The following is a 14,154-nucleotide window of genomic DNA, read 5'->3' on the forward strand; positions in this document are numbered from 1 at the left end:
TTTTTTTTTTTAGATTTTTTATGAAGAAAGAAGATTTCAGATCTAGTGTTTATCTGAAATTCAAATTCCATATTCTGGAAATATAAACTACCTTTAGGGGGGAATTTTTGGGGCTTCCCAAACTTGTGAATCAAGGCAAATGAATGCCTATTTATAGGTGAACTTAGGGTCCAATTTCAGATTTTTCCTTTACCCATTAGTCCCTATTCTAATTCTATTTTACCCTTTATTTTCTGACTTGTTACACAAGTAACTACCCTAAGTTTTACTGAAATCTCCACTATAGTCCATCCTAGAAGGTTCTATACCCATTACAATTCCTATTCTACCCTTACCTTGGTTCTAAATTTACCAATCTTAATAAAACTACCCTTTTTCCTGCCTAAACTACCCTTTAAACCCTCTTGGAATTACTGACCAACCCAAGTAAAACCCCTGAGTTTCAGCTTACCCTGGTGAGTCAATATTAGCTAAATACTAACCCATCATTACCTAACAAGTGAACTAACTAATCCTACTGAAATTAACTCCTAATTATCATTCAAAACCTAAGGCTAAATTTAAACTAAGGTCACAATTAAAATGGTAGCCCCAACTTCCAATTATCAACTCAATGAAAGTTAAGATTCAAACCAAATCAGATTAAGCAACATCCAAACGACACGAAGAACAGAATAGAAATTCAGTTGAAATTCCAAGAACTAATCATTGGCTAATCAGTAGAAAAATGGGAATTAAAGTGTAATTCAAGTCAGAAATTACTCATGAAATCAAATATGAATCATAGAATCAACTAAAATCAGAAACTATGTAGGCAAATCATCCTAGACGAAAATTAAACTAGAACTCAAAAATTATGAGGACAGAAGCAGTCATAGAAAAAAATTAAACAAAGAAGAAGGGAGAAGGACAAAACTCACTAATTTGAGTCTTCAACTTGACTGAGTTCACACGTGGTCTTCGAATAATATTAGGTGTTTGTTCTTGGTAAGAACAAACACATAATACAATCTCAAAACCATGCAAGCACCGGCCAACCCTAGATCCTAAATTTGTGAAGTTTTACTTAGATTTGAAAGGTTTTGGCTTGGGTTTCGGAATGAGGAGGTCCAGGAGACTGTAGGGTACAATTTTGGTCGGATTTGGAAGAGGTAGAATTTTTGGCCGAGATTGCGATCTAAGATTCGAAGGGTTTGCTTGATCTTTGAGGGAAGATAGCCATGGATATGGAAAGGGGAGGAAGAGAGGAGCATGGGGCGTAAATTTGGGGTGATTTGGAGTATCACCGCCGGCGGAGGCGATTTCCGGCCGGCGGCTTACAGCGGAGTGTGGCGGCGTTACAGGGTCTCTGAGGGATGGGGTGAGAGAGAGAGACGAAGGGGTGGGGGGAGGGTAGAGGTTCGGACATATAAATATTAAACAAACCCCAGTTCCGGACCGTTAGATCAACAGAGATCAACGGTCCTGATTTGGTCTGTTAAAAACGGGGTCGTTTTGGATTGCTGGGGGGAAAGACCGGGTTCTGGGGGCGGGTCGTGGGCCAGTTTGGACGGGTATGGGAGTGGGTTTGGGGGGGAAACTTTTGGGCCTGGGGTTTGGAAATTAAAGATGGCCCAAACAGACTTATATTTCTATTCTTTTTCTTTCCATTTCTTTTCAATTTCAAATCTTTTTCTTTATTTTCTAAATAAAACCTACATTAATTCTAAACCAAAATTATCCTATTAAATTAGATTAATATTCAAAATAATATTTACAACAACTAATTAAATACCAAATTAAAAGAAAACTGCAAGATTCGCAGCTAAATGCAAAAATGCGTTATTTTTGTGATTTTCTATTTTTGTAACACAAATAGATTACTAACTAATTTCAAAATGCCAAATTAAATCCTAAATGCAAGTGCAACATATTTTTTTTGTATTTTTCATGAATTAAATAAAATAAACATGCACAAACAAATGCAAACAATTAACACAAAAATGCCACAAAATTCAAAAAATTGCAAATAATGAAAAGAAATTATTTTGTTTGAATTTTTGGGAATAATTCATATATAGGGCAAAAATCACGTGCTCACAACATAGTGGATTAATCATGTAAATAACTTTTGTTTGCTTAGATCGTAAAAAAAGCTTGACATTTGACGAGTAATCTCGTAATTGAAATGCAAGTTCTCTATATCTCTAACTCTTCTTTTTTAAAGTTGCATGAATATTTTCTTAATGCTTTTCTCTCATTTTCCTCAGATTCAGGGATTGCTTCAATAAGTTTAAATGCTGAGGTTTTTTAATTTAGGATTAATATCATTTTCTGATTTCATCATTATAGACCATAAAAAATTTAAAATTCCTGAAATTTGCTAGTGGTCAATTGTTTTTTTTGGTGTATTCAAAAATGATCTTTTTCTATACTAAAGAGCAGTTTAAATATTAATAGTATATTAAAGTAATCCAAACTGATCATTGGCCACTTAAAGTAATATTTTCTTTTGAAAATTGATTATTATTGGCCAACTAAAACTTTTCGAGTTCGTTATTAATTAAGCAAAAGAAAAACTAATTTTGTCATATTACATGCATGTTAAAAATGTAAATACTAGTTGATATGGAAGGGTAAATGAGCAATCCAGGGTTGGGGAATGGGGATTAGAGTTAATAGTTTTTTTTAGTTTTACTTTTTAAAATATTAAATATTTAATAGTTAATTAATTTGTTAATTTTTTAGCCCACGGGCGGGCCCAGACCCAGCCTCGGTCAAGCCTCAAGGTCCAACGAGTTGACTTGGGTCGGGCTTATAAGCCTCAGTTTTAAATGGACTCAAAAAATTTAGCCCAACCCTACTCAAATAGCGGGCTGGGTTAGGCTGGTCTCACGGGCTAAACCCATTTTGACGGATCTATAAATTTATAATGTGCCAAAAGAACATCAAAACCTAAACCAAGATTTTTCATAAATAGAACTCAACAAATTAACACTAGAAAAAAAATAAAACTGTTATTAATTATACATGCATAGATAAAAAGAGTTTAACTATTTCTCGATTTGTATGCATCATGTTGTATATAAATTATATTAATTTTCTGTATCGTTCTAATTTTATCGATTATTGACGACGAGAAGACATATAGATATATATAGGTACATATATATTGCTTTTTCCCTTGGCATGAAATTTACATTTTGTTTTCCTCATTTTATATGACATGATTGCTTTGGACTTTATCTTAAATATTATGCTTGTTCAAAATAAAAACTATTATAATAATTTTGAAATGATTTCTTTTGAAATTAATTATTTCCTCACCTTAATAAGTTAAACCTCCTACTAGGCTACTAGTACTTTCTTAGTGGACCAAAAGTTTTATTTCTTAGTTTAAGATCAGGATATTTTCATGATTATAATTTTGTGATTATAACTCGGATTATAATCTGAAAATTTAATTTATTCCATCTTTTATTTGAGATATTACCAAGATTTTAATACAAAAAGATATGAATTTTATGTTATAAATTATAATTACAGCCAAACACGAAATGCATTTAATTTTAAAATTTATATCGGAATAATTTATTTAACCCAATGAACCAAACGGCTCCTCACAGCTTGTTCGGATGGTTGTTACGTATCGTTTCATAATGTATTGTATTTTATTGTATTGTATTGTACCGTACTGTATCGTCGATAAATATAATGTGTGGATAGATTGTGTTGTTTGACATCGTTTCATGATATCACACACTAGCAATATGAAAAATAAACTTACAATATTATAAAGAAAAATTATGATACAAGATAAAATTATTATATAAAAAGGTAGGGTAAATGATAAAATAAAATTATTTAATAATAATGAAGGGTGAGATTGAGAGAAAAAGACAAGTAACGATGCGACCACACCAAATCGGTCATTACATAAAATGACACATTTCGTCGTTATGTAACGACGGATTTAAAGATACGATATAATAAAATTTAAGTAACAATCAAAACAAATATTGTATTTAACGAAATAATACGATACAATATAATAAGTAACAACCATCCAAGCAACCTGTGAATGGACTGATACTGACTGACTATTTTATAGAGCAAATAATTCAATTGAGCAAGTAACAGAAAATTACTTCAAAGGAGAAATACTGATAAAATTTCCAGAAAAGAGAGAATATTTCTAATTTTGTAATACTCATTTATATGATTGAAAGATACAAGAAACTAAACAAAATAAACCCTAATAATCAATATATAACCAAATCTATGTAAATAAAGTCTTTGGACACCTAACACTGACATGGCTCTTCCTTTTATTACTTTTTATTTCACCCAAAATTCAAAATTAAAAAAAAGAAAAAAGAAAGAAATTAAAACTTTTATTACTAACATTTGGAAATGGATCATAGCCTTAATAATTACTCCCTATATTGTCAAGTCTTATCATTAGTAGGCTATCAGAAAGAACAAAATGAACATAGACTAGTATTTTCAGAACCAAAACAGTGTGTTTTCTGCTTTTTCTATAATATCCCTTCACACATTTTTAAAATGTTTTCTCCCTTTTTTCTTGTTATAAACAAGCAAAAATTTGTCCTTTTTATTATCGACGGTTGTAATGAGATGAATTAAAAATTTTAATTATAAAAAGATCCTATAACTAGGATTTTTATTTTTTTAATAATAACAATAAAAAATTCCGTAAAATCTCACAAAATGAGATTGAGAGACACTGTTTTCAGTATACCCTCGGTTCAAGAAGCATTTTCACTTTTAATAGATCTTATGCGGCGCACATTTATATTAATTAGGCCCAAAGCAAGTACGAAACAGTTAAAAAACAGAAGAGAAAATACAAATTTGGCTAGTCAGGTGAAACTAACTACATTCGTTAGCCAACAAATATAGAGTATAAAATATGTGTATTATATATAACAAAAATGACACTGTATAGCCGCTGTAAAAATAATAGCCGAAAAATATATATATATATATATATATATATATATATATATATATATATATATATGTATATATATATTGCATGTTATATACAAAAATTATACAAGTTTTATAAATTGTTCCGGCTACCAGATGTAAATAGTTTCTAGCGCGGGCTAAAAGTGATAATACCCCATTATATATATATATGTATGTATGTATATTTCTGCTCCTTTTTTCGTTTTCCTTGAGCCAAAATTCTTCGGAAACAACCTATCTATCTTCACAAGGTAAGAATAAGGTCTGCGTACACAGTATCCTCCTCGGACCCCACTTTTCGTGTTACACTGAGTGTATTATTATTATTATATTTATATATATAGAGAAAGAGATATAAAAATATATATTTTATCGGTTATTATTTTTAAGTACAATTAAAAATATACATTTCTCTAAGAAAAAAATTGATTTTTTAAAAAAGAGGGAGGGGGTGGGGTGGGGGGGGGGGCGGGCACTGTGTGTGTGTTTTTCCAGTAACAATATATTGCTGTCACTCTCAAATTCTGAGCTTCAAACCAGCTCTTCTGTGAGTCCTCTCACTGTCACTGCAGACTTCTCGTATCATATCATCTCCACCTGATTCGCTTAGTACAAAAACTAGGAAAATCAAATATCCAAAAAATAATTATCAAAATTTTTTGTATTCCTATAGATAAAGCAAAAAAAAAAAAAAGTGTATTTGGTACAAATACCAACAAATAGACAGACATATAAAGAAGCTTTCTTTTCTTCCTTCTCATGTTCTGCACTACTCTCTCTCTCTCTTTCTCTCTCTAGCTTTCTTGCTTTTTAGTTTTTGACTGAAAAAAAATAAAAATCTTTTTTTTATGGGTTTTGCTTAATATATTTGTTGGAATATTTCACTTTCTTGTTATTATGGCTACCATGTTTTTAGTTCTCTCTTTGCTTCTGTTTTCTGCTACTGTTTCTTTCTCATATGAAGCTCGAAATCATGAAGGTAAAAAAAAACAGAAAAAAGAATAAACCCCATTTATTATTTTTTCATATTTTGTTAGAAAAATACTTTTTTTTTTTTGCTCATTTTTTGTTGTTTTGTTTTTGTTGGTTTAGTGGAAGCTTTAATTGCTATAAGGAGAAGTTTGAATGACCCAAATGGAGCTTTAAGTAATTGGGATGAAGATTCTGTTGATCCTTGTAGTTGGGCTATGATCACTTGCTCTTCTGAAAATCTTGTCACTGCACTGTAAGTTATTGTTTTTTTTTTTTTAATTTTCGAATAATTTTTATTGTGTTTCGGTTTTCTGATTGCATTACTTAGTGTTAGTCTTATATTTTCGCTACGGTTTTCGATTGGTTTGCTTGTTGTTGTCCCTCTCTTTTATCTGTCAGAGCCGAATGTCTACCGGAAATAACCTCTCTGCCTTCTTAAAGGCATGGATAACGTCTGCGTTTGTGGCATTACACTGAGTTTGTTGTTGTTGTAAATAATTTTTATAGTATTTTGATCTTATGATTGCATTACTAAGTGTTAGTCTTATATTTTCACGTTGGTTTTCCGATTGGTTTGTTTGTCGTGGCCCTTCCTTTTATCTTTCTCGAAGTTGAGCCGAGGGTCTACCGGGAACAACCTCTCTATCTTCTTGAAGGTAGGGGTAAGGTCTGCCAACACTGGTACACACTACCGTTCTATATCCCACTTGTGGGATTATACTGAATTTGTTGTTGTTGTTGTCATAAATAATTTTTATGATTTATCATTATTTTTGTAGTCAAGAAATTATTTTACTGTTTTTTTACTGTGCAGAGGAGCACCAAGTCAAGGTTTATCTGGGGTTTTATCTGGGATGATATCAAACCTTACAAACCTTAAACAAGTGTAAGAGACAATATTTCTTTTGTTCAAGAATTCAAATATTAATGACCTCATTTTGGTTAATTTTTTTAGTTTTTGATAATTGTGTTTTTAATTTTGTAGTTTACTGCAAAACAACAATATTTCTGGGCATATTCCAAATGAGCTAGGGAAACTGCCCAATCTTCAAACATTGGATCTGTCTAATAACCATTTCTCTGGTCATGTGCCTGAATCTTTGAGTCTACTAAACAGTCTTCAATATCTGTAAGTAAGAGATATTTTCTGTGTGATTATTAAGAATTTTTTGCCTCTAGTGGTAATGGGGCGGGGCCCAATATCTATTGAGTTTTAAACTATGCGTGGGTTAGGCGCGCATCACAGAAGGGTAAAGGGGTGGGGCCCATTATATATCTTTGTTTTATGTTGTGCTCAATATGATGTGTGGGTTGGGCGCATATCAAAGAAGGGTAAAGCGGTGAGACCCATTATCTATCTGAGTTTCGAATTGTGCGCTATGTGGTGTGTTGTATAGGTGCACATTAAAGAAGGGTAAAGGGGCGGGGCCCGTTATCTATCGCGTTTCGAATTGTGTGCTACATGTGATGTGTGAATTAGGCGCACACCAAAGAAGGGTAAAGGGGCGGAGCTCATAATCTGTTGAATTTCGAATTGTGCGCCACATGTGATGTGTGGGTTAGACACCCATCAAAAAGAGTGAAGGGGCGGGCCCATTATCTACTTGAGTTTTAAATTGTGTGCTACATGTGATGTGTGGGATAGGCACACATCAAAGGATGGTAAAAGGGTGGGCCTGTTATACACCGAGTTTCGTTCCGTGCGTCAAGCCACACTATGACTCTCGGGGATTTCTCGGTTATAGAAAAAATTAAGAATTTTTTGTTTTTCTTAATTACCCTTTTCCTTTAGTTTATGCTTTGTTATGTTGACTATGTTTAAGTGCTATCTTTTTCTTTGACTATGTTTTGATGTCTTGTTCTGGGGTTTGTTTTGTCATTTAATGGAGAGTAGGAGGTTGAACAACAATAGCTTGTCTGGTGCTATTCCTCTTTCTTTAGCAAGGGTCCCTCAACTTGCTTTCTTGTAAGTATAATTCTTCTTTTTTATCCATGTCTTTGTTTGTGATTTTGTTTTATTCTTTTGTCTGAATGTCCTTAGAATTCAGACATCCAAATTTTCACTGTAATTATCTAGTCTCTTTCTTGAATTCAGCCTTATGTAAATGTTTGTTGTGAAAAGGAAATGAATAGTGTTTTCTGTTTTTGTGAACCTCTTATCATTTCAGGGACTTGTCCTTCAATAACCTGACTGGACCTATTCCTAAATTCCCGGCCAGAACTTTCAAGTATGTGTTCTTTCCTAATTCTTCCTTATTATGTTACATTAAACATGTTTTTGTAGTTATATATTTTGTACATTGAAATCATGTATTGAGCTGAGGGTCTTTCGTAAACAGCCTCTCTATCTTCACAAGGTAGGGGTAAGGAATGCGTGTATACTACCCTCCCTAGACCCTACTTGTGGGAATATACTTGGTATGTTCAGATTGTGATTTTCTTATCGTTAATGTTTTTGTAGTGTTGTTGGTAACCCTTTGATTTGTGGAAATCACTCCACTGAGACTTGTTTTGGATCAGTAAATCCGATGCCCCTTTCAATGTCTATTGATTCCACTGGTAATGTTCAGAAAACTTTCTTGTTGTAGAATGTTTAAACATAACTACAATCTAACCCTCTTAAATTGCTTCCCATTGTAACCAGATAAACGCAGCTCGAAAAGACTAGCTGTTGCACTGGGACTTAGCATCAGCTTTGTCTCTCTTTTCCTCTTAGGCTTTGGATTCATATTTTGGAAAAGAAACCAGAACAGGAAACAGTCAATTCTTAACATTAATGGTGAGTCATCACAAAATTATTACGTCAGACAACATTTGTCTATTTGACGACGGTTATAAGATATTTAGGCTTCGTCTTTTTGTTCCAGATATGCAAGAGGAGGATCTAGTTAGACTAGGAAATCTCAGAAGCTTCACATTTAAAGAACTTCAACGTGCAACGAACAATTTCAGCTCCAAGAACATTCTTGGTGCGGGTGGATTTGGCAATGTTTACCGGGGAAAGCTAGGGGATGGCTCGTTCGTGGCAGTGAAACGACTGAAAGATATTAGTGGAACTGCCGGAGAATCACAGTTCCGCACAGAATTGGAGCTAATTAGCTTGGCAGTGCATAGAAATCTGCTCAGGTTAATTGGTTACTGTGCTACACCAAACGAGAGACTCCTCGTATATCCTTACATGTCTAATGGTAGTGTGGCATCAAGACTTAGAGGTAAATTTTGCAACAAACCACACTGTTTTTATGGGGTCGTAACGTTTCAAATTCTAGTTTCTAACCAATTTGGCTGCAATTTGTCGGCACGCCTAATTGCTTAAAATATGCTTTAGTTTCTTGAAGATTCTATGTATGATTTTATCTAAAGTTTTTGGGAGGGAGATAGCAATTCCAACATGCTTCTAACGGCTAAAAGACATAGTGCAATTATAAGAAGACATGTGATATGCCCCCACTTACTTTCTATTTGAATATGATGTGACCAAACTCTTATAATGACTCTTTCAAGTAATAGGAATACATGTTTGTAAGTCATGACTAACTTTCACTTGAAAGAATCTAAAATAGCAAAGACGAGTACATTCGACATGTCTCTCTATCAATTAGGCATTTTCATTATTCTCTCTCTGTGTGTGTGATTGTGTGGTTTCCTGGCCCATGATTGAGAATTGGATTGCATCCCATTTCGCGCACAAGCAATTTTATTAGTACGGTGGTGAGTTGAGGAATTAGAACTCCTCAGGAAACATTCTAATGATATTTGGGGCCTTTTTAGCATCCACTAAGCTACAGAAGCATTTTATTTAATGAAATTCTTGGTTCGTTAGTTCAAATGTAACTCTACGACACTCTTGTGCTGTATGAATTATCTTAGACTTGTGTATTGCACTAGGCTCGTATACATTTATCACATTTCTGAAAAAAATTAGATGATCTGCTCAATTAGGAAGAAAATATTTTCTCAAACATGGGATTTCAGTATTTCGAGTCATTTTCTGTTAAATGTGGAGTATGCACGATTGAAGGTTATTTATCTCGTTGTATAAAGGAGGTAGGAGGGAATAAAGCTCTGTTTCCAGAAGTCAATCTTACAATTTTAGATGTAAAAATAAAATGTATGCACTCTAAACATTCTTAATTTCTATCTTTCAATGACAGGAAAACCGGCACTAGATTGGAATACTAGGAAGAGGATTGCAATTGGAGCTGCTAGAGGTCTTCTTTATCTTCATGAACAATGTGATCCGAAGATAATCCACAGAGACGTGAAGGCAGCGAACGTTCTATTAGATGACTACTGTGAGGCTATTGTTGGGGACTTTGGCCTCGCTAAGCTTCTTGATCATGCAGATTCTCACGTTACCACAGCTGTTCGTGGCACAGTTGGTCACATTGCGCCCGAGTACCTTTCCACTGGTCAATCATCCGAGAAAACGGATGTGTTTGGATTCGGTATCCTCTTGTTAGAGCTTATAACTGGGATGCGAGCATTTGAGTTGGGAAAAACAGTAAACCAGAAAGGAGCAGTACTTGAATGGGTAAGTTTCTTAATTCTGGTCCTTTAGTTATTGGTGAATTCTAATTTGGTCCTTGTAATTTTTGGTTAAGCAACATTTAACCTTCAACTAACTAAAATTTGTGTATTTGGTCCCTTCACAAATTTAACGAATTTAGATGGTACTTAGCCTCTCTACCTTTACCATCGGTATTTAGATGGTTTAGCACATAGTAATTCGTTAAATTTGTGAAGATTCACAAGCAGAGGGATCAACGGTGTACATATCAACTAATTGAAGGTTAAATGTGCTTAACTATAAATCACCAAAATTGGAAGTTGTCAATATTTGACGATCTAAAAGCGTGAATTTCCTTAAATGAAAGTGAAAAATGGGCCTTCGATCAGACGAATGACTATTTTGGTACTTAACTGCAGTCAAGCAGATGAATTAAGTTTTAAGTTTGTCTAGTTCTTGAGTTTGTTATTAAGGGTAATGACCTCACTTGTTTTGCGGTTTTAACAAGAAAAATCCTGATTTATTGAAATCATAAGCAAGCTAGTATCTTAATGTGGTTAATTGCAGGTTAAGAAAATGCAGCAGGAGAAGAACGTTGAAGCTCTCATCGACAGAGAACTCGGGAGCAACTACGACAGGATTGATGTAGGGGAGATGCTACAAGTGGCTATACTTTGTACTCAATACTTGCCGTCCCACCGTCCCAAGATGTCCGAGGTGGTCCGAATGCTTGAAGGCGACGGCCTTGCTGAAAAATGGGCTGCCTCTCATAACTATGATGGTAACAAAACTCAGATTAACCATTCTATGGTCCCTGGAAATGATGATAATGATCATGATTATGACCATTTGACCACGTTTGAGATGATGGATGATGACTATGACACTCATGCCATGGAACTGTCAGGTCCAAGATAATAGCAAAATATCCAAATGAAAAGAAAATAGAACAAAAATAGTTGCTTAATATTCTTTTTTAATTTTTTTAGGTTAGTACCACAATCAACTGTCTGAAGTTAGGAGTAGGAGAAGCAAAAGAAAGTTGTTCTTTGTGTTTTTTGTTCTTTAGGAAGTAGAGGGTGTGAAAATTGGCCTTTGTTTCATTTGATACCTTTCTAGGTGTTTTTGGCTATATTGTAAATAACAATATCTACTGGTCTTTACCGAAGTATTTAACTTATATGCACTGATAGTGTAAAAAAGTTCAAACTCTGGAGTAAATAGTCTTTTTAGTTGTTACCTTTAGGTTGTTGAGGGTGTAGAAATTGGCCTTTGCTTCATTTAATACCTTTTTAGGTGTTTTTCGCTATATTGTAAATAACAATATCTACTTGTCTTTATCGAAGTATTTAACTTATATGCATATAATTGGAGTAAATAGTCTTTTAAGTTGTTACCTTTAGGTTGTAGAGGGTGTGGAAATTGTCCTTTGCTTCATTTGATACTTTTCTAGGTGTTTTTGGCTATATTGGAGATAACAATATCTATCGGTCTTTACCGAAGTATTTAACTTATATGCACTGACATTGTAAAAAAGTTTAACTCTGGAGTAAATAGTCTTTTTAGTTGTTACCTTTAGGTTGTAAAGGGTGTGAAAAGTGGCCTTTGCTTCATTTGATACATTTCTAGGTGTTTTTGGCTATATTGTAAATAATATCTATTGGTCTTATCGAAGTATTTAACTTATATGCACTAACAGTGTTTAAAAGTTAAACTCCGGAGTAAATAGTCTTTTGCTCTATATATAATTAATAGGGATTTTTTCCTATCTATACCATATATGAAACTTTATTACCAAAAATGTACATAGTATGTAAATTGCCCGCTCAGTCCACGTTTTACCTACAATTTTTGTACCATTCGTCTATTAGGTATTAAAAGGGCATAATATTCCCTAAAAACGTGCTAAAATTAAGGAGAGAATCTTGGTATTAATTGACTCTACATTAAATTCAATTTTAAGGGTATAAAGTTGTACCAGATATAATGCTGTACTTTTTTGGGTTCCTTACAGATATAATAGGTTCGCGGGCCAGCATTTGTGTTTTTTGTGTCTGCACCACACAATCTTAGTATCGTGCTTCATTAATCTAAAAGCAAAGTTCAGTTAAATGAATATCTGTATGCAACAGTAAGATGATGGTTGTGTGAGTTTTCTACCTTTATTTCAGGGTGGCTTTGAGTCTTTTTGAAATACATTCTGCAACTATATCAAAAGTAGTGTTAATGATGAACCTTTCGGATTCCACCACTATCGTCTTCTATGGTTAAGCTTTCATTTGACCTTGCACATTGGCTATATTTACAGAATACTTATTCTTTACTTATCCTTCGATCTTAGCAGATCTTTGGTTTAGTGGCTCCGTAGTACTATGCTCTTGTAAACTACAAATCAATTTTAGTATTGTATAAAGTTGTATTGTTTTTAAGAGTATCTACAAAATTACTATATTTATACTAAAATTAAACTACAATTTATGTTGAAAAAAATGTTGACTACAAAATTTTCTCTTCATCTACAAAATTTCTTCAAAAAAACTACAATTCAATTTCTTGTCTTTCTTCGTCAGTGTAAGGCAGTCTGCCCTAATTTCCCTGCTCCTCTCCTTTGTACCCTTAATTTATTGTCATTTTCTCATTTCGTCCAAAACCCTAATAGGAGTATCAAAGTAAAAGCTTCAATTCATCTTGATTTCAATTTAATTAACTATTGGAATTTAATTAACCTGACAGAGCAACTAATGGAATTTTGTTTGGTTTCAGAAGAGGTAAAATAGTAAAAAGAATGTGCGGTATGGGTAAAAACGTGGGTGGGGGGTGAGGGGTAAGGAGAGAGAAACGTGGCATATATGGATAGCTTTAATTAAGGAGTAAAAACTGCCCATTAATTAGATATGGATACCTTTAATTAAGGAGTAAAAACAGCCCATTAATTAGACCCTTAATTAAGTATGGTATAGGATTGATAATTTGGTATACTAAGTGTAATTTACTCAAACCTTAAACATGTAGGGTAAAAAGGTTTCTTATGTGGTATATGAATGTAAAAATTCCTAATTAATATCTTTCTTATTGCGATTCACCTTGTGCTCTCCATTTGTATGATTTGTATTAAGTTAATTCAACTACTATTACTCTTTATGTATTAAGTTAATTTAACTCTTGAGAGTTAACATCAAGCAACTATTACAAATTATTTTTGTTGCTTAAGGGTTAACATTCAATTTACTTTCTATTTCTCTTTCTTTGGTGGTGAATCTTTTCTATAATTTTTTTTTATTTCATTGTTTAAAGTTTATTATTCTTAATATATGATTAAACGATAATTCATGATATTATAGAAAGGACATGTCTAATAAACTGATTTGATATATGAACTTGTGAATTTCTTTTTTCCGTGGCAAACGAGGCTAGAGATGAAAGATAAGTTCTCCACGGATGAGTCGATGGTAAAAGTTACTTGCAACTGATGTTTATACCTAAATGTCGAATGTCTAACATATCTCTTATACATTCGTTTATTATTTAACATATTTTTGCTTAATTTTTAGTTGCGAATGTTAAATCGTTTGATTTGGTGTAAATACATATAAGTATTTAAGTAACTCGACTATGGTAAATCAATCATTACACTAGTGGGTGGGGGGGGGGGGGTGGGGGGGTAGGGTGGTTGGATGTCATCAAGTAAGCTCGCCCTT

At 33.4% G+C, this 14,154-nt stretch overlaps 1 protein-coding gene across 1 annotated transcript; it reads left to right on the forward strand.

The window, feature by feature from the left end:
- On the forward strand, positions 5,532-11,755 carry LOC109234539 (probable LRR receptor-like serine/threonine-protein kinase At2g23950). The gene is made up of 11 exons (XM_019400560.1): positions 5,532-5,953; positions 6,067-6,199; positions 6,761-6,832; positions 6,932-7,075; positions 7,841-7,912; positions 8,115-8,174; positions 8,408-8,505; positions 8,591-8,725; positions 8,814-9,158; positions 10,101-10,480; positions 11,024-11,755. The coding sequence occupies exons 1-11, from the start codon at positions 5,872-5,874 to the stop codon at positions 11,372-11,374; spliced, it is 1,872 nt and encodes a 623-aa protein (XP_019256105.1). The 5' UTR covers positions 5,532-5,871; the 3' UTR covers positions 11,375-11,755.

Source organism: Nicotiana attenuata, chromosome 11, assembly GCF_001879085.1.
Source record: "Nicotiana attenuata strain UT chromosome 11, NIATTr2, whole genome shotgun sequence".
NCBI lineage: Eukaryota > Viridiplantae > Streptophyta > Magnoliopsida > Solanales > Solanaceae > Nicotiana > Nicotiana attenuata.